This window comes from Mus musculus, chromosome 7, assembly GCF_000001635.26.
Source record: "Mus musculus strain C57BL/6J chromosome 7, GRCm38.p6 C57BL/6J".
In the NCBI taxonomy this organism is placed as follows: domain Eukaryota; kingdom Metazoa; phylum Chordata; class Mammalia; order Rodentia; family Muridae; genus Mus; species Mus musculus.
Window position 1 is genome coordinate 64392302 of NC_000073.6, and position 21485 is coordinate 64413786.

The 21485-nt window shown below is 42.2% G+C and overlaps 1 protein-coding gene across 2 annotated transcripts; it reads left to right on the top strand.

Moving 5' to 3' along the window:
- The first annotated feature begins 320 nt into the window (after nucleotides 1-320).
- Mcee (methylmalonyl CoA epimerase) lies at nucleotides 321-19820 on the top strand. 2 transcript variants are annotated; one of them, NM_028626.2, is made up of 3 exons: nucleotides 321-542; nucleotides 7868-8205; nucleotides 19534-19820. In NM_028626.2, the coding sequence occupies exons 1-3, from the start codon at nucleotides 497-499 to the stop codon at nucleotides 19684-19686; spliced, it is 537 nt and encodes a 178-aa protein (NP_082902.1). In that variant the 5' UTR covers nucleotides 321-496; the 3' UTR covers nucleotides 19687-19820. The 2 variants fall into 2 exon arrangements, with proteins under 2 accessions (NP_082902.1, NP_001342053.1); NM_001355124.1 differs by having other exon boundaries at nucleotides 7868-8043.
- The last annotated feature ends 1665 nt before the right edge of the window (nucleotides 19821-21485 follow it).

Consider the following 21485-nt stretch of genomic DNA (forward strand, 5'->3'; position numbering starts at 1 on the left):
GCCACACACAGGTTCCGGCCTATAGCCGCAAACACTTCTATTGGGCATGCGTAGGGGTGGGGCAGACCACCGAAAAGAGCCATTGGTCATCTCAAGCGCCTTGGCACTTTCTCCAAATGTTTTGTATTTCTAAGACCACAGTGGTGTCGCGTGATTGCTTTCTGCTTTTGCATTCGATACAATAAGTATTTTAATGTAACGAAAAAGAAGGTCGCTTCACGCCGCACCCGCCACTCCCCCGCTCGTCCCGCCGTCAGTCAAGCTCCGCGTCTCGTGACCCCGCCCCAGGTCTCACGCCCCGCCCCTTGCTCGCCCAGCTCTCTTCAGCGGTCTAGCTCCCTGAAGGGTATTGGGCACCCCGGACTCGCGCCCCGTCCCTGCCCCGTTTCCACGCCCACTTCAGCTTTGACACGCCCCGGGCCTCAGTCCCCGCCCCCTGCCCACTCTCCCAGTTGTCTCTGCCCTAGGTCGCTGTGCAAGCCTGTAGCTTCTGGACATGAGGCGTGTAGTGAAGGCCGCCGCGTTGGCTGCGGGCGCTACAGGTGAATACGGGGCACCATCAGGGGCTCCGGGTGCGGGGCACGCTGGACGGGAGGCCGCGGGTGGCCAAGGCCTGGGTCTGAAGTGTTGGGCTCCCGGAGCTGCACTCTCTTAGCACGGGAGTTCCTTATTGTCCTCTGTGCACAGGGGTTGCCCTTGGCAAACGTGGACCAAACAGGTAATCTGCCTAGGAACACAGCAAGTCAGGACTTGCAGTAAATCTAGAGGGGACTTGAGTTATTTATTATATGTGTGCTCTAAGAGATAGGAGAAAAGAGCAAAGTGGCGAGTCCTGAAAGTGACTCCAAGCCTGTTTTACACACGTACCACACTAAATGTTTTCATCTGACATGAGCAGGAAAGGAACAAGCGGAAGGATTTGTAAGTTCCTTGAATTCTTTCGACCTCCATCTCTTTTATCGATAAGCAGAATCTTGGTGACAGATGCCCAACTTTCCCGCCTGTCTCACTTTCTCTTCCATTTTCTTCTTTCTTCATGATGGCAGTTACTACCCTCAGTCTGAGATTGTCTACCTGGAAGAAAATATACGGCAGTATGGTTCCAGAGTTACTCTGCTACAATTGTGACAAATCCATTAGCTAGCATGCTTAAAGGGTGTTAGGCGAATGAACTGGAAGGCCTGGAGAGTTCTGTCTGCTCACCTGTGGAAACTAGTCATCTTTCCAAGTCTGCTCTTAGGTTGAATTTGGTTTTTGTGGAACCCTCTAGCCTTTCCAGTCAATCACAAAATTCCTCGTCTGCATTAACAAACAAGTCTCCAAGGCAAAGTCATGGGCCACAAACACCCCACCCCCCCACCCCCCCACCCCCGCGCAAAAAAAATAAATAAATAAAGCTGGGCATGGTGGCGCACACCTTTAATCACAGAGGCAGTGGTAGGTGGATTTCTGAGTTCGAGGCCAGCCTGGTCTACAAAGTGAGTTCCAGGACAGCCAGGGCTATACAGAGAAACCCTGTCCAAAAACAAAAACAAAAACACCTTAGTACTGTGTGTATGTATATTGTAGCAAAAGCCAGAGCACAAAAGTGAAAATGATTTTCTGATTAACAGTTAATGCTGGAGTTTTGCTAATACTCCCTGTTGTATATATGCCGGGTCAAATATAAGCCACCTTCTTAGCTCACTCATCATACGTTGGGTTTTTTGTTTGTTTGTTTGTTTGTTTTTTTGTAAATATCTACTAAAGCAGAATCACTCCTCTCTTAGCAAGCTCTCTCTCAGAAATTAGGCATTACTCGTCAGACATACTAATGATACTAAAGACTGAGAATCTGGGCTGAGACTGTAGCTGAGATGCTGCAGTGCTTTCCTAGTGCACAAAGCCTGGGTTCAGCCTTCGTTCCCACATAAACCAGTGTGGCGGTGCATACCTGTAATCTCAGCACTTGGGAAATATGCATGGCTCCATCCTCCGGTAAACACCGAGCTTGAGGGCAACCCAAGATTCATGAAACTGCATCAAACTAAAATATGATTGTATTTTTCAATTGAGGGAAAAAGGGGTTTGCAAAGGACTCTGGGTATAATTTCATGAGAAGTACTTGTCAAGTTATATAAGGGCATAGGTTTGATTCCCAGCATGGAAGGAAAAGGAGTGAGTAGAACACATTAGTTTCTCGACATCAACTCTGATGTCTGACAAATCTGGACTCAAGCCTTTGCCATTTAAAGTGATGTTGCAAAGAACCTAATCTTGATAGGCCTAATTCCAGATTTCTAAAAATGGAGGCCATAATATCAACCTACAGAGTCCCAACAAAGATTAAATAGCTCAGGTATTCAGTGTGCCTATTTTATGGCAGTGCAAACTAAAAGGCAAGGCCATGCTACCCTCCCACCTCAGAGCTTGTGCTTTCCCAACCTAGTCCCAAACTACATTTTACGTTTGTGACTTCCCAAGAGTCGGAATACAAATATCTTTGAAAAGTTAGCTCGAGGCTGGGGGATGGCCCAGCCAGTAAAGCGCCTACAGGTGCGATGACCCAAAGTGTGATGACCTGAGTGCTGTTCCCCAGCACACGTGTAAAAGAAGTTAGCCATGATTGCACACATCAGACCGAGTTGTGGCCCTGGGGAAGGAGCACAGGCAGATCTCCAGAGCTCACTTACCAGCCAGTCTAGCCAGTCACCATGGGATTCATTTAGAGACTTGTCTCAGAAACAAACATATAAGGATAATGTAGAGGATACTTAATTTCATCTTCTGGCCTTTGTGAACACACACACTTGGCTTAATGTGGTAATTCATAATATATACTTATATCAGAACACCACATTGTAAATTTTCTCAGTGGATATGATTTATGCTCGTCAATCATACCTCAATAAAATTGAGGGAGGAGTTATATTATTTTAAACCTTTTATTTCCAGTTGCTTGGCCTACAAGATTTTATCCACAGCCTCTTACTGCAGAATCATAACTCTTTCTCCTTTAGATAAAGCTCACAGAACTATTAAAAATGTGCAGCATTTATTAGATTCATCATGTTGTACATGTGCCACCGTGGTCATGTTGTAAATGTTTTCATAACCCAAACAGAAGCCCACGTGTATTAAACAGTCTCTCTCCGTCTCAGTTATATTTCTATTGCTATGAAGACACCACAACCAAGGCAACATTGGAGAAAGAATTTATTGGGGCCTTGAGTTCCAGAGAGTGAGTCCATGACCATTACGATAAGGAAGCAATGGCAGCAGGCAGGGAGGCAGGTATAGTGCTGGAGCAGTAGCTTGGAACTTACATCCTTATCAGCGAGTGGGGAGCAGAGAAGGAGACACTAAGAAACCTCAAAGCCCACCCCCTCTGGCATAATTCCAACAAGACCACAACTCCTAACCATCCCCACACAGTTCCATCAACTGGGGAGCAAGCATTCAGATATATGGGTCTATGGGAGCCACTCTCATCCAGACCACCCCAATCCCCAGTCTCTCTTCCTTCCAGCCTTTTGTAATCCCGTTCTGTCTGTCTCTGTGCTGTGAACTGTTCTAGATGCTTGATATAAATGGGATCATACTGTGTATGATCTTATGTCCAGCTCTTATCATTTAGCATGATGTTTTAGAGGTTCTTCCTTGTTAGAGTGTCAGTAAGGTTGAGTGATAGACCATGGTTTGTCTGTGGGAATATGGCTGCTGCAAACATTAGAGTATCCATTCTGTTTGAATTTTGCTTTTCAGGTTTGTTTTGAGTACTCCAGAGTAGATATTGGGTGCTGTGATAATTCTGTGTTTAAATTTTGACTTGAGGAATTGCTGAACCATTGCATGACAACCACACCATTTTACCTTTTGTTCAACACTGTACAAGGTTTTTAATTTCTTTTTTTCCCCTTGCTTTCTTGTTGGTGTGAAGTGCATCTCACTGTGTATTCTACTTGCCTTCTCTGACAGTCACCTACTGGAGTGTCTGATGTGTCCATGGACTATTTTTGTATTCTATCCTTTTTGTTTGCCTATCTATCTATCTATCTATCTATCTATCAGTTTGAGGCAAGGTCTCGCTATGTAGTTCTGGCAGGCCTGGAACTGCTCTGTAGATCAGGCTGGCTGTGAACTCCTGAGTGTTGGGATTGAAGGTGTGCTCCCCCATGCTCCCTGGCCCTTCGTTTTTAAGTAAATTCTGTCACTGAGTTTTCACTGTTATCAGTTTTTACACCATTCCTAAAATATATGTTTTAAGGACCAAAGAAAGCCAATAAAAAGATATTTTTTTCCTCAAGTCAGTTTTCTCATTTCTAGAGAATCTAGTTACCACTTATTTCTAGAGAGAAGATGGTGTCAAAGGCTTAGCAACTACGACATAAAGATACTGTTGTCTTTCTCCCATATTAAAGAAAGTTTGTTTTTGGAAGATCAAAAGAATGAGCTGTTCTATTGAACCAAATGATAGATAAGAAGCTACAGAGAAAGCTCCAATAACTGCTGCTTGCACTTTTTTTGGTGTGCCGGAGTGTATGTTGTCTGTAGAGCAGAATGTATGGGTTATTAACGTTTGCTTTCATTTGACCACCCTATCATGTGCTCCTTGGACATTTCTTTATGTTCCTATTAGCAGTAGGACATCAGAGATAGGACCTGGACTCATTTTCTGACCTTTCCCTATAATTTCTTACTGCACACACTATCTGGAAAGCTTACTGACATTATCCATCTATATTGTTTTAAAACTACTGTATTGAACCCATTGTAAACTAGCACCTTCAGGAGAAATGCATAGAAGGAGAGGGGAAGGAGTTCGACTAAAGATGTTGCTCCCATGTGTGCATTGTCCTCCTGTGCGGGGTCCTGGAAACCTGACTGGGGTGACTCAGGAATAAAGAAAGGACAGACACACATACAGAAAAGCTAGGATGGAGTATGCTGTGCTCACTATGATGGAGGGCGGCAACACAACCTGGAAACTCAGCATGTGTTTTATGTGCAGCAAGAAAGGGGTAGGTTAGCTATTCTAGGTGGAGGTCTCTGCAAAGGATCAGAGTCAGGTTGCAGTCATCTGGGAGGAGGCAGCTGCTGTTGCTAGATTTGGTCCACATTGGTCAGTTGTTCCTAAACACACTCCTACTTGGACCAGAGGAAGGCTTGGTCATTCCCATGGGTTACCATTGGGGTCCTTGACATGGCTGTGCTCATGTCAACAAGACACATTCACTCAGGACTTCATCCTGTCTACCACACATTTGTAATACTGTGCTCTTTTGAAGTAGGTTTATGGAAAATAGTTCATGCAATTCATTGGCAAGCCATCAATGTATGTCCTTAGCTGACCCAATTCCCTGAGTAAGTGTCCCAACTGGTAAGGTATTGAGAAGGAGAACTAGGGATGCGAAAATACAGAAGACAGGGATCTGGGGCCAGGAGGCCTTGCACAAGCTGATGACTTATGCCAAGGAAGTTTATGAAGAAGTACAAAATATTATGTACTATTTATAGGGTAAGAACAGGCCATGGAGAGCAGAAAGCTCACCAAACAATAGTGACTAAGAGAACATAGCTGCCTTAGGACTGATAATTACAGGTCTTCAGAGGAGAAATTCAGGCTCCAGGAACTGAAACGTTAACTCCACGGAGGCCCTGGATCTGGTCCTAGACCCAGACCTTGTCAATTCTGCCCCTGGACAAGGACATAGAACTAATATCCCTTTGTCCTTCTGTCAAGGCCTTTGGTGTGACTCCCAACACTCAGCAGTGAGAATTTGGGAATTCACTGTGTACTTCCTCTAAGTGTCTGACATTGAGTTATGATTTTGGCACCACCTGTATACTCTTCACACTAAACCAGAACATTAAATATTTAGTGGATGGCCCTACTATGTTTTGAAAACAGAGATAGAATAGAAAACATTATGGCATTTCACTTTGTAAAGATTGGATATTCTCTTTGTGGGGATTGAGTTTCAATTGTACATTTCTATTTTTGTATCTTGGGTATTTATAAATTTAGATTCCATGATAATACAGAGAGTACATAGCATTGGACTACATTAACCTCTTGGTGATGAGCACTTTTGGGTGTTCTGGTAATTTGTCATACAAACTAAGTTGTAGTAGAAGACCTTCTTAAGCTAAATTAAGTGGTATATTTTTACAATATAATAGTTACACCATATGTATGTAGTTTTCATTCTGTAGAGCCTGGCTCTTAAAGCTTAGTGTTTAGGAAGTAGAGAAGCAAAGTAACAGATAGGGGAACCACCCTCCCCACTACCCACCACTCAGTCATCTTCTCCAGTTGCTGAATGTCTTACTAAAGTCTCGATTGCTGTGACAAACATCACAACCCAAAGTAACTTGAGGAGAAAATGGCTTCTTTTATCTTACCCTTCAGGTAAAAGTCCATCACTGAGGAAACTCAAGGCAGGAGCTCAAGGCAGGAACTGAAGAGGAGACCATGGAGGAGTGCTACTTACGGGCTTGCCTCTCATGGCTTGCTCAGCCTGCTTTCTTCTTATACTCAGAACCACTATCTGAGGAAAGGCAAAACCCACAGTAGGCTGGACTGGCCCACATCAGTCACTAATTAAGAAGATTTCCCCAAAAGCCCATCTGGTGGGAGCATTTTCTCAATTAAGATTTCCACTTCCCAAATGACTCTACCATGTGTCAGGTTGTCATAAAACAATCCAGCACATCAAAGAGGGCTTCTTCACAGCCCGAAGTAGTTCTGCTTCTATTCTGTCAAAATTATATAAAGAAATAATGTAAAAAACGACAACAAAAAAAACCTCTGGCTCAGAAGAAATCCCAACATGTTATATATACCTTGATCTTGTTTTCCACCAAAAAGTTTTATATATATATATATATATATATATATATATATATATATATATATGCATGCTATATTTTGGTGTAAAATATACACCAAAAGTATGGCATAGGTATGCCTTTTGTGAATTAATTCCCTGGTGTGAAACAAACAAACAAACAAAATGTGTACAGATTTGGAAAAAAATTGCCTGTTCTTCTCATTGAGTGTGTGTCGCTCACTATCACATTCAGATTTATGTAAAATGCAAACATCACAGAGTATTCCTAATATACAATTACTGTGCTAAGTGTTAGACTAAATATAGATTACTATGAAAAGTGGTGTTCTTTGTTCAGAGTGAAAGTGAAGCTTAGAATTGGATTTTTTAGAATGTGTTTTATGACTTTTAGTTATATGGATGTGTGTGGCTCTATGTACTTCAGTACACAGGTGCCCTTGGAAGTCAGAGGCATCAGATACCCCTGGTGCTGAAGTTACAGGTAGTTATTAACTGCTCAACATGGGTGCTGGGAACTGAACTCTGGTCCTCTACAAGAGCAGTGAGTGCTCTTTAACCTCTGAATTATCTCTAGCCCCGAGAATGAGATTGTAATTCTAGACAAATAGCTCCCTCCGTCCCCCACTGCAGTTTAAACCTAAAGCCTAATGCTTAATAGGTTACCACTAAACCATTCAGTCCTCTGAATAGTCTCAGTCCTCTTTATTTTTAATTTGGAGATAGTCTCACTAATCTGCCCAGGCTGGCCTTGAACTCATTCTGCAGCTTACTTCTTAGGCTTTGAACTTCCAACTCTCTTGCCTGTGCCTCCAGAGTAGTAGGGATTATAGACCTGGGTAGCACACAGCTCTATAATTCTTGGCAGAGAAGGGTGAGTAGTTTTCACACAAGTTTTTCCAATTAGCATCAAATAATTAAAAAGCATAGATATCATAAAGAATGAGTTTCCCAGCTCTTTGTTTAATTTTTAAAATTAAATCTAGAAGGACATTAATTCTCAAAAGAGAGATATCAGTTGCTGTTTCATTTTCCAGGGCTTTTCTCCAGAGTCCAAACTTCAGTTGCAATAGGGAGAAGTTTTTCCACACCACAGTCCCAGTTTCAAGAATCCAGTCCTGTGTGGAAGCTGGGTCGGCTCAATCACGTGGCTGTAGCAGTGCCAGATTTGGAAAAGGCCTCGTCATTTTACAGGGATGTTCTAGGGGCCCAGGTGAGTGAGGTGGTCCCTCTGCCGGAACATGGAGTATCTGTGGTTTTTGTCAACCTGGGAAATACCAAGATGGAACTGCTTCATCCACTGGGGAGTGATAGTCCAATCACAGGCTTTCTGCAGAAGAACAAGGCTGGAGGAATGCATCACGTCTGCATCGAGGTAGCCTGTCATCTCAATGTCTGCTCTTTGCAATCTTTCTCGTGCTTTTTGTGCTCTTGAAGATTACATGTGACCAGAAACTTTTATTACATTTTAAAAGGAACAGGACTATTCTCTCTCTCTCTCTCTCTCTCTCTCTCTCTCTCTCTCTCTCTCTCTCTCTCTCTCACACACACACACACACACACACACACACACACACACACACACACACACACATTCTCCTTTTAGGAAACTATAACAATAATGGATGAATTTTGAGGACAACTACATCCAATAGACTTAAAACAGGCCACCAAAGTGGCTGTTTGGATTAAATGTGGCCTCTCTTGTAATAGGAATGGAAGTGCTTTTCACTGTTACTATGAGGCAGTTAGGCACATGAAGAAAGTCACTGTCACTATGAGGCAGTTAGGCACATGAAGGAAGTCACTGTCACTATGACGCAATTAGGCACATGAAGAAAATTTCTAAAATAAGAATTTCATCAACTTGCCAAGGTTTGAGTTACAGTGCCAGGGATTGAACTGAGGGCCTCATGTAGGCAGGCTAAGCATGAGCTAGACACTGGTCTACATCCCAGCCAAAGTGTTCTTATAATTCTGTTCTAGCCTTAAAAACCCGAATGACTTGCTGCTTATTATAAAACCAAATCATTTTTAATTACTGATTTTTCTTTTAAATGCCCCTACTCCCAGTACCATGCCATGCATGTAGAAGTCAGAGGACAGCTTTCACGAGTCTGCTTCCATCGTGTGTATTCTGGGGATCAAACTCAGGTCATCAGGACTGGTGGCCAGCATATCAACTCACTGCACCATCTCTCCGGGCCCTGAATTGTAATGTCTCCTAAGCTGCATTTTGCTAAGAGCGACTGAAAATGTGAAGAAATGTTTGATAAGAGCATTCTCATCAGGGAACATTTATCTGTAGATGGTCATGTTTGACTGGTAGACTACCAGCAATGCCACTTAGGCTTTAGTTTAAAGTAATTCCATAGGACAATTCATTGGCTAGGCATAATCAGAAAATTAACAGAAAAGCCTCAGTCCTCATGCAGAAGAGAGTAGAATAAATCAAGGATATATTCATACATGAGTGTCTACGATCTGCCAAGTACCTGGAATTCAGCAAAATGTATTATAACCTGTCCCCAGTGAAGAGGGGGTACTTGAACAGTCAAGAGGACTCTACTATGATAGGGGAATTAAGATGTGCATCTTCTCTGCAATACACATGAGGTAGAAGGTAATTGCTCAGGCCAAGGAGCTGGACAGTGTCACAGGGCATTGGCTAGAAGGACTGTGAAGGAATCTCCCAGAGTGAAGGAGGCAAGAGCTACTACAGTAGAGGGATTAGCATGGGAAGGGCTGAGAGCCATCCTAATAGCTAGCAAACACATGACATACCCTTTGGCAGATATAAAGTATTTGATGTACATTGTTTTCTGTCATTCTCATTGTTGCTCTATTAGGATGCCACTGACCCATGTGACGGGTGCAAAAACCAAGACTTGGTTAACGTGCCCACAGATGTACACGGCAGGGCTTAGGTTCAAACCCAGATTTATTCTGTTTCCGGAGTGTGGTCTTAGCCGTGAGGCCAGTTGCCTTCATTGTATTATCAGACCTTGTAATTTGACCATAAGACCAGGGACTACACAGGCCTGATGCCTACCATATCTTTCATTCTTGGGAGGTTACTTTGGCCTCACATTTTGTCAGTGGTTTGTGGGAGCCCCCCAGGATGAAAAGCTGAACCATCTGCCTTTGAGTCTGCTCTCCTTTCTCCTACACTGTGGTCTACGTTCCACATCAAGAGCACTCATGCCATCAAAGGAGGCTAGCTGTGAGTCAGAAGTTCAGCTGAGTAGAGAAAAGTGGGACTCTAGTCAAGTAGCAGCCAATTCAAAAGTGGGGATGAGAAGAGGGAAATAGAAATGTTATGAAGGTAGGTGATAGCGTGGAAAGTGGTCAGTCACTACTTCAGTCAGATACTCGTCAGACCTGAAGTTGCCACACAAAAAAAGGGGCTTAATTACATCAATTTTATTTTCTGGTCCTGAACGAATAAACTCATGGTTTATCAGACTGCCTCAGGCATTGCTGTTCAGCAGCCAACTGGAAGGGATATCGGAAAGAGAATCAAGGCAAGTGCCTATGAGGTCACTCAGGCATTTATCTGTCACTTCAACTCATATCCCACTGACCTGAACTTAATCATGTGGTACATTTGGCCACAAGAGAGGCTAAGATAAGTAGTCTGTGTCTAGGCAGCTCCATGTGCTGTTGAAATAATAAGAAAGGTTTTTAGAATTAAAGGGAAGAAAGAGAGCATCCATCTGGGCCAGACTTGACTACCAATCTCTGCATCACTTGGCAATCGTATTCATTTATTTTTTTAGGATTTATTTTATGTGTTTGGGTGTTTTGCCTGCATATGTGTCTGTGCACCACACGCATGCATGCATGCAGTGCCTGTGGAGGCCAGAAAGGGCATAAGATCCCTTGTAACTGGGGTTATAGATAGCGAACCACCATGTGAGTGCTGAGAACAGAACTCCAGGCCTCTGAAAGAGCAGCAAGTGTCCTTAACCACTGAGCCATCTCTCTCCAGCCCCGACTTGGCAGTTTTAAAAAAGAAGTATTTCAAAGAGAGCCTACCCTTCTTTCCCAATAGACAGATAGTGCAAGATGAGGACATCGGAGGGTTGTTACTTCTCTCAGAGCTGTGGCATTTTCAGATCATGGTGTCATGAGGTGGACGGGGCTTGGTTCCTTGGAGAAGGCAGAGAAAAAGTTCTTGCCTTTCCTTGAACAGAAAACATATTTATGAGTATAAATATTGAGATTTCACTCAGTGTATTATAGAACTGCGGCCAGTCTATCTGGCTGAAGGCCCTGGGCCTTGAACTGTCTTCTAAAGTATAAAAATGCGATAAAATCAGCGGTCCGGCTCCCGTGGAGTGGAGTGGAATCGGCAGTACGTCAGGAGCATGCCAGAGAGCTGGAGCTCTGCTGCACAGTTCCTGCTCACAGCTCCTCGTGTGAGCCATGTGCTGTCCCAGATGCCTCGCTCGTGTGACTGGTAGTGAGAGCACTCTTACAGCTTGGAGCTCAGCTGGACTTCTTTAAGCTAAGCATAGTCCTGAGGATGGCTGGATTTCCTTCTCTCGAGTATATATGTGTGTATCCCCACAAAACCAGGGATGACTGTGTGGTCCCTTCTGATGGAACCTTCTGCCATTGCCTGTTGGCAATAGGTAGGTTTAAAGCAGGCCTTTTGTTTGTTTGGTTTTTTGTTTGTTTTTGAGAGCAAGCCCTAGATCCTGACTTTTATTTTTTTAAAGTGTGTATAAGTGTTTTGCTTGCATGTGTATATACCTGGTACCTAAAGAGGACAGAAGAGGGCATAGAGGGCACCGGATCCCCTGGAACTTTAATTACAGGTGATTGGGAGCTGCCACGTAGGTGCTGGGAACGGAACTTCAGGAAGAGTAGCCAAGTCAACTTGCAAGCTCCTAGATCCCGATTCATGGTAAGAGCCATGCTTTCAAAGAGCTAGAGCCATGAATGTGTTCTGAGGAAAGGGATAATGTGAAAATTTTCAAAGCTCTAAAACGATTTGAATTTCAAAATACCAGAAAAGAGGAAGTTGAGACCAGCAGTCTTCACGTACGCAGGAGGCAACAGCATAGATGTCTAGCCCTTGTGAACGTAAGAAGATTCAAGAGTGTTGACACTTGACAAAGTAGAAGGTTCATAAGCACCATAGCACGAGTTGCTTTTCCTCAGCTTTCTCTAGCATTTTGGTCATATACGCCTTAAGATATGTATATCTTTTTCGTTACATGACTTTCCTGGGGAGACATGAAAGAAATTTCTGTCTGGATTCAAGGGTATCAACAGCCCAAAGATTAACTCATCCAACTCCACCTTGATGAGTAGAGTGGCTTTAATTTGGGGTTCACTTACCAGGTGGTGGGTGGCTAAGGAGGACTGTATCTAATTGCAAAATTGCCAGCACCCTGCCTACCAAACCCTTATTTTATATGGCTCTCATTCTACAGCAGAACTGATGCCATAGACTTAGAGCACCACCTAGTACTAAAACAGCAGAAGTGACTCTGGGCTTAGATAACAAGGCACAAGCAAACGCAGAGCCAGCAGAGTTATACTTATGGGCAGTCTGTTCTTGCCATTACTGGGGATTCTGTTGGCCTCAGAAAACATTGTCCCGTGGAAGATGCCTTTGTTTTTCTGTAGGCTGGAACGTAGACAGCTTAATGCAGCTAGCTGCAGAATGGAGTCACTCTGGGTGGGGTTTGGAGAACTACACTCTGTAGGTGTTCCTAGTTCTTCTCTAGTGTACTATGTCTTTTGCCATTTCTTTCATAATACCATCCTTTCCTTGGTCCTCATAAGCCCACTCATTGGAAAATTTTGGCTTCCTTCTGTCTAGTATCAGGTATGTTCTTTCTCACTAGGACCTCATTTGAAACCTCTGATTGTGTAGTGTCTGAAGTGGACACACTTCATGGCTCGGGAAGTGTGTGGAATCAGCATCTGTTGATTGTAACATGCCCAGTTTCTGGCACCATGTGACACAGCTTGAACAGATGAGACACAGCCCTGTGTAGTGAGTGGAAGCCATACATGTTGAGAGGTCCACACTGGATTGGTGCATACATAAAGCAGTTTGAGGGAGAGTAGTGAGAGATTCTGTGTGTGTGTGTGTGTGTGTGTGTGTGTGTGTGTGTGTGTGTGTGTGTGTGTGTATGTGTGGAGATAGAGACAGACAGACAGACACTGACTGGTGGCCTCAAGGGGGTTGGTTAACCAGGTGAGTGGCAGCAATGGGAACAGTTGACAAGTACCATCACACTGGCTTTACATCAAGTTCATGTCCTCAAACTTGTGTGTCAAGTGTACTATGCTATCTTTCTGCTATCTTTTTAAGATTTATTTATTTTTATTTATATGAGTACACTGAAGACAGTTGCAGTGTACTCATATAAATAAAAATAAATAAATCTTAAAAACACACACAGCACTAGTTATACTTTTGATGTTGGCATGGTCACATAACAGGTGGGCTCTTTTCCTGTTATTGTTTTTATGTTTTACAGGTCTTTTTTCATTGAGCCATATATGCCTTATGAAAGTTATGTGACTTTAAAGTAGAAGGGTACTGAGGAATGTTCTTCAACCAAGAAGAGAGAGGTCTACTTTCAAAAATCCTAGGGACCTAGAAAGATAGCATAGTACACTTGACACACAAGTTTGAGGACATGAACTTGATGTAAAGCCAGTGTGATGGTACTTGTCTACAATCCCAACACTGGGAAGGCAGAGACGGAGGTGTCCCTGGGATTCACTGGCCAGCTAGCCTAACCTTATTTGTGGACTCCAGATTCCATGAGAAACCCTGTCTCAAAAAAAGGTAGAGAGTGATTGAAGAAGATATTGACCTTTGACCTGCACACGGTCACACAAATAACATCAGTCTACTCCAATGGTGTCACACACCTGTTTTCCCATCCATACTTGAGGCTAAGGCAGGAACATCACTTAACCCTACACACTCAAGGCTAGTGTGTGCAGCATAGTGAAATAGCCTTTTAAAAGTCTGTTTTCTTTTTGGCAATAACCTTCCTCAGGAAATCCTCCTGCAGTAGGACTGTGCCACGGTCTCCTGGATGTGGACATTTCATGGGACGGAAACATTTACAGAGAATGATGCAAAGCAGACAAACGGGGGGACAGTTTGGTGAGGTTTCACGTCATACTAACATTGTTTTATTAGTGTATTTTACTACAAAGAAAGATGAAAGGGCAGGATGTCATCAGGCTTGGTGGCAAGTAAGGAAGCTCAGGAAACGAGTGTCATCAGAAGTGGTTCCAAGGATATGCAGGGAACCTCTGCAGAGACGTTTAAAAGATTTATTATTCTAGGGGCCCGTGGAGGCCAGAAGGGGACACTGGGTCTCATGGAACTGGATTTACAGGTGTGCCTAGCCACCCAGCGTGGGTGCTGGGACCCAAACTCTGGGAACAGAGCTTGGGTGTTCCAGAAAAGCAGTTTGCACTTCAACTGCTGAGCAATCAATCCTGGCCTACTCAGAATAATGTTATGTTTACGCAGTTCACTTAGATCTAGCCTTTAGGGTAGGATTGGAGCATAAATATTTAATCTAGACTTTTCACGTAGCTTTAATAGATTTAAATCAGGTGGAAGACTGAATTCATTCATTATTGATAGCAATTAGCAACATTGTATTTTCATGTAAAACAAAGTCTCTGTTGAATCAATCAAACTATCATGAACTATTAAAAGTGGCACAATGTTACTTGTTTATAAATTTTGCTTGTTTATCAAACTGAGACTTATGTGCCTTAAGGATACAAGGTAAAACTTGCCAACCAGCCAAGAAAATATCACTGCCGTTTTATTTATTTATTTTTTTACATTTATTTATTTTATTTTGTGAGTGTTTGCTGGCATGTTTGTATGTGCACAGCTTGCTTGCCTGGTACCACGGAGGTCAGAAGAGGACATTCGATTCCCCTGGAGCTGGAGTTACAGGTGGTCGTGACCCACCACTTGGGTGCTGGGACTAGAAGCCAGGTTCTGTGCTAGAACAAGGGCTCTAACCACTGAGCCTTCTCTCCAGCCCCACACTGTCACTTTTCAATGGGACCATTGAGCACTTAAGGTGATGAAAACTTACCTGAATATTCTGAATCCTAATTATGATAATCCAAACATTTTCAAGCGTCGATAACTGCCATGCTTAACTCAGTGTGAGATGGGAAAATCAACCTCGGCTCCAGATTCTCATTGACAGACTCAGTTTCGGATAAGAAGTTAAAGTGGGACTCGGACAGCCCAGGCTTACACTAATACCACTCAGACCCCAGGGAGCTATCAGACAGTTCTGCAAGTGCTTTTGGATAGCAAAGACACTGTTAAAAATGCATTATATTGACCATGTTGTTTTTATTACTTAGGGGACTAATTCATTTCCCACAGCAAATTTGTTTGATGTTGTTTTGTTTACATTTCTTATATAGCTATTACAAGTACTTTCAATTAGAAAATACAAAACTTTATTTTATACTTTTGTTGGGGTCCAGGAGTCACCCCACAAACCACAGGAACACAGATCTCAGTCAGACAGGGATGGTTTATTGAACACACCTAAAGACTGATAGACCAGGGCAACAGCTCAAAGCTGTGCTCTGGACATTTCTCAGGGCCAGCTTCTAAAGGCTAAGAACACAAAAGCCACAATGAGCTCATATGCAGCTGCTGGAAGTGCTGCCTCGGTGACTCAAGCCATTTTAGACAGAACAGTTCATATTGACCTTTAATTTGATGGGTCCTATGTGAAGCTTATAGTTGTGTAATTTCTTAAGATTAACAAACCTCATAATATACAGAACAGAACAGAGTATGTGGTCAGCATGACCCTGCTCTGAATTAAATTATTTTTTTGTGTCAGTGACTGGCAGACATATTACAGCAATAATATGAAATAGCTAGCAGGCATGGAACAAAATGCTATGCTAGGGGACTAGCCTCAACACTTTTGTAATTGTCAAACAAAACTTCATAGTATTCTTAAAGAATTGTACATTTGGAGCTAGAGCAGTGGTTCTCAACCTGTAGTCATAACTCCTACAGGGGTGTCAGTGGAAAACATAGGTATTTACACCACAATTCATAAAAGTAGTAAAATTACAGTTATGAAGTACCAACAAAAATAACTGTAAAGTTGGGGGTTACTACAAAATGAGAAATTCTATTAAAGGGTTGTAACATTAGGAAGGTTGGGAACCACTGATCTAGAGAGATGCTTCCGTGGTTAATAGTATTTGATGCTCTGACAGAAGACTTGAGTTTGGTTGTCAAAAACATTTACAACCTCCTGCAACTCCAGCTCCAGAAGATCTGATGCCTCTAACCTGCAGTCACCTACACTCACATGCACATACTACACTCAGACACATAATTACAAACAATTAATATTAAAAATAATTGAAATTTTCACAGCAGCATTAATAGAAGGATGATGGATATACCACAAGATCTTTAAAATGAAAATGAGTCAATGAAAGAATTGGAAATAGATGCTGGTTTAATACTAAGATTTTTTTTAAAAAGTAACTTGTTACATCTTAGAAGTGTTTGCTAGTGTGCTGGCTATGTTTTTGTCAACTAGTGTCACCTAAGAGGAAGAAACCTTAACTGAGGAAACGCCTCCCTAAGATCAACCTGAAGGTGAATCCGTGGGGGATATTTCTTAATTACTGATAGATGTGTGAGGCCCTGGCCCATTGTGAATGGTGCTACATCTAGGCAGATAGTCCCAAGGTGTATAAGAAAATGACCCAAGCCCTCAAGAATAAGAGTGCCAAACAGTGGGTGAGGTGTTAGAATAATAGATAAATAAGAAGACAATGACAAAGCTGGGATGAGGAAGTCTTGTGTAAATGGCCAAGGTCAGCATAAAGCTGAACCAGACACTATTCCCTTCCTCCCCGCCCCCATCAGAGCCTCTAGAAAGACTTGGATTGGTCTCAACAAGAAAACAAGCCAAAGGAGCAAGACAGTAAGCAGCGTTCCGGCCCTGACTTCCCTCAGTGATAGAGTGGGATCAATGAGCTGTAAGATGAAATAAACCCTTTTCTCCCCAGGTAGTTTTTGGTCATGCTATTTATCTCAACAGAAGAGAGCTAATTAAAGCATTTAGTTTAGGATTACATCCTGGATTGTGGACAATTAAATAATACACCAGGATACAGCATCTAAACTGTGGATATTTGTGCTTAGCTAGAATGGTCTATAAATTTTTGCCATAGTTTGAATAGAAGTTATAAAAAGGCATTAAACTTATAAAATTTCAGCATGGGAAGTAGGAAAATGATGAACCCCTAAATTCTTACCACTCAGATCTAACAGTTCTTAAGATCTTGTTACATCTTGTTTCTTTGTTAAACCACCTCAAAGTAATTTCCTCTATGTCATTTTGCCCTTACCTATCAAACAGCACTCATTAGATGACATTATGCCAACCAGAATTGAAGGTTGCTCTCTGAAGTGAGCATCTATACACAGTCTATAAGTCAAACTAGAAAACTAAGTTATAGATGTCATTTTACGGTTGACTTCCTCTAACCAGTATTTAACAAGATCCAGTCTTTACAAGTGTGATTGATTTCTTCACATTATTTGTGTTAAAGAACTTCCTTATGTTAGTGGGATACCTCTGTTAGACTTAATGAACCAAGGTTCAGCCACGATTAGTAAAGTCTAGATTTTGTTTCAACTTTCATACTTTTAGCCGGGGCCTTTTTGCTTTTGTTTTTGTTTTTTCAAAACAGGGTTTCTTTGTATAGCCTTGGCTGTCCTGGAACTCACTCTGAAGACCAGGCTGGCCTCGAACTCAAAGAGAGCCACCTGCCTCTGCCTCCCGAGTATTAGGATTAAAGGTATGTGCCAGCATGCCCGGCTCCAGTGTACCTTTTGTTTTTGTTGTTCCAGAGTTTCATATTAGATTTAGCTGTCATGTTCCCTTAGGCTCCTCTTGCCCGTGACACTTTCTCAGACTTTGCTTGTTTCTGGTGGCCTTGACATAGGGAAGCTTTCTAGTTGCTTTAAACTGTCATTGAGAGGCGCCTGGTGTTTTCCTCCTGGTTGAACTGAGATTGTTGATTTGGAAAGACGAATGCCAGTCTCATGGCCTCACATCAATAAATATGACACAGTCAACAAGACACTGTTAATGTCATTGTTGACATTAACCTTGCGAATCTACCTGAGAAGTCAGTCCACTTTACCACTGTAAAGTAACCATTCCTTCCCCCACATCCCCCATACTCTGCCTTTGGAAAGCAGCCATCATGCAAAGTGGAAAGATGCATCGACCTGAACTCATGGCTATAGCCTTAGCTCTTGGGAGCTATTTAGATCTATGTGGGTTGACATATCACACCATTTTTTAAAAACTGCTTTCTATTATCTGAGGTGGGAGAGGTGGCTTGGCAGTTAAGAGTACTCGTTGCTCTTCTGGGAGACCGGTTCTGTTCCACATCTCAGCTCACAACTGTTTCTGGGTGTGCTTGTTGCTGTTGTGTTCCAAGCTGACTAATAAATGTATCCATATGTCTTAGTTAGGGTTTTACTGCTGTGAACAGACACCATGACCAAGGCAACTCTTATAAGGACAACATTTAATTGGGTCTGTCGTATAGGATCAGAGGTTCAGTCCATTGTCATCAAAGCAGGAGCATGGCAGTGTCCGGGGAGGCATGGTGCAGGAGTTGCTGAAAGTTCTACATTTTCATCTGAAGGCCGCTAGAAGACTGGCTCCCACATGGTTAGGAGGAAGGTCTCATTGCCCATCCCCACAATGACACACAATTCCTCCAACAAGGCCACACCTACTCCAATGAGGCCACACCTCCTAATAGTGCCTCTCCTTGGGCCAAGCATATTGAAACCACCATACTGTAAGAAAACACTGTAGAAGACATGAGTTGCCACTCAAAATCAGGAGAAGTGACCAATAGGTTCTTAGCAGTTTGCACATAGTAGGTACTCAGCAAATATGCTTTCCTGATTCCACCCCACCTCCCACCAACCTCCTACCTGGTTATGACCTTTGTGATTAAAAGTATAAATGAAAACCCTACAAAGCTGCCATCAAAATGCTGCTCTCCATTACAAGACCCCAAACTTGTACACTGTCTCCTTCAAAGGCATAGCCTGAGACCTTCCTCTAAGCCTGGCTAAAGGCCCACTATCTCCCAACAGCACCACCCTGGGGAGCAAGTGTTTACTAGTGAACTTTTGGGGAACTTAAGATCCACACATAACAACCTCCTTTTTTTTCTTTTTTTCATTATAGATGAGAAACACACCTCCCTGTGAAAAAGTTTGTTCAATATTAAAAGAAATCCATAAAGTATAATATACACAATGTAGGTTACAAAAAGAAACATCTACCAATATAAAATGTCTTCGGTGTTGTAGTTTTCATATTTTTTTTCTACTGAAAAACTTAGGCTTATTTTTGTTTGTTTGATTGATTGATTGATTGATTGATTGATTGATTGATTTTTGGTGCTGAGGATGGACCTCAGGGCTGACTACATGCACTCTGGGCTATGCTTCATGACTGAGCTACCCTACCCCAGCACATGTGATGGTTTAAGAATAGTCCTGTCCAAAGGCAGAGGAAACAGATGGCACAAGATCAAGCCAAACAGTAGCATTCGGTGTTTTATGATCTCAGATGCACCCATATTTTTCTCCTTTTCCCAGGTGGACAACATCAGTGCAGCTGTGATGGATCTGAAGAAGAAGAAGATCCGTAGTCTGAGTGATGAGGCCAAAATAGGAGCACATGGGAAACCTGTGATTTTCCTCCATCCCAAAGACTGTGGTGGGGTCCTTGTAGAACTGGAGCAAGCATGATTTATAATTATGAGAAACTTAATTAATTGACCCAAGCAACCCTTATCAATATTATCAGATGTATTGTGCTACTACTTCCACTACTTTAAAACTTTAATGGCAGAAAGATTAAAATATATGCACATGTATATACATTCATGTATTTGTTATTTGAATTTGGATGAAATCTTAATTACCAAGTACTTGACATTGTTAAAATCATATTCATAGGCACTTCATTTAACCTCTCCACTCAGACAGATCTCCCATATCCTTCTCCAGGATCTAGTCTAGTGAGGTTCCATGTTCTTCTTCATTCATACCTTCTCCTCAACCTACCAGATCCAGCCCAGGTCCTACATTGAGTTTCTCAGCTTAGTCAGGCCTCCTCTACTTGCCCTGCAACGGATCTCTAGGCTTTTGCTTTGACAGTCCTACCTATCTTCTAACTCACAGGCCCCTCCCATACCACATCCAACCTTTGTACCCAGCCATATCTATCTCCACACCCCTAAGCTTGGATGAGTAGGAACATCCCATACATCACCCCAGTCCTGGTGGTCCACCTGATTTGTTACACCCAATCCACTTCCAACAACTACCAATCTTCCCTTCCCCCACCCCCAACACCCTCTCATGTGCCCCATCCTGCTCTGTCCATCCTAGATAGACAATTAACCAAAGAAACCCACAAGTCCAAAGCCCATCGAAGACATACCAACAGTATGAAAGATCCAGCGTTAAAGATAAACACTGCCTTAGAGTAAAAGAATAGACAAAAGTACTCCAATTAAATGGCACCAGGAAGCAAAAGGGCACTGTCACCTGAATATATGACATCATAGACTTCAAACTAAAACTGATCAGAAGAGGTTAATTGGGGCACTACATTCTAATCAAGGGAACAGTTAACCAAGAAGATATTACTATCTTAAACACATATGCACTGAACCCAGGGGTACCCAATAGCATTTTTTTTTAAGCACTACTAGATTTAAGGACACAAATTCACATCAATCCATGAAGAGTAGGTGATTTCAGTATGCCACTTTCTCCAGTAGACAAGTGATCTGGACAAAAATAAACAGAGAAACATTTAGAATTAATTGACACCATACATCAAATGTACTTCACACATATGTACAGGGTATCCCACCCAAACATCAAAGAATGCACACTCTACTCAGCAGCATACGGAAACTTTTCTGAAACAGACCATCCTAGAACACAAAACAAATCTTTATAAATTCAAAGAGATTAAAATCACTCCTTGGATCCTATCTGATCACAATGTAATACAACTTAAAACTGACAGCCAACAAACCTCTCATAAATATACAAACTCATGAATATTAACTCATTACTGAATGAGAAATGAGAAAAAAAATCAAGAAATAAAAAATTTCCTGGAGCTACACGAAAATGAAAACATGACAAAACTTCTGAGACATGTCGAAAGCAGTCCCAGGAAGGAAATTTATAGCTCTAAGTGAGCACACTTAAAGAATTAGAAAGAGCACAAGTAATGGCTTAATAATGAAACTCAAAAAGTTGGAAAAACAAGAACATACCAAATCCAAACCCAGTTACTTGCAAGAAATAATAGCAATCAGAGTAGAAATCAGTGAAATAGAAACAAAAGAGTCCAAAAAAAAACCAATGACTCTATTGAGCTAGTGCTTAGAGAAGACAAAAAGATTGACAGACCCTTAGCTTAACTAACCAAGAGAAAGAGATGATCCAAATTAACAGAACCGGAAATGAACAAGGAAACATTACAACAAACACTAAGGGAAGTCTGAATATTATAGGAAAATATT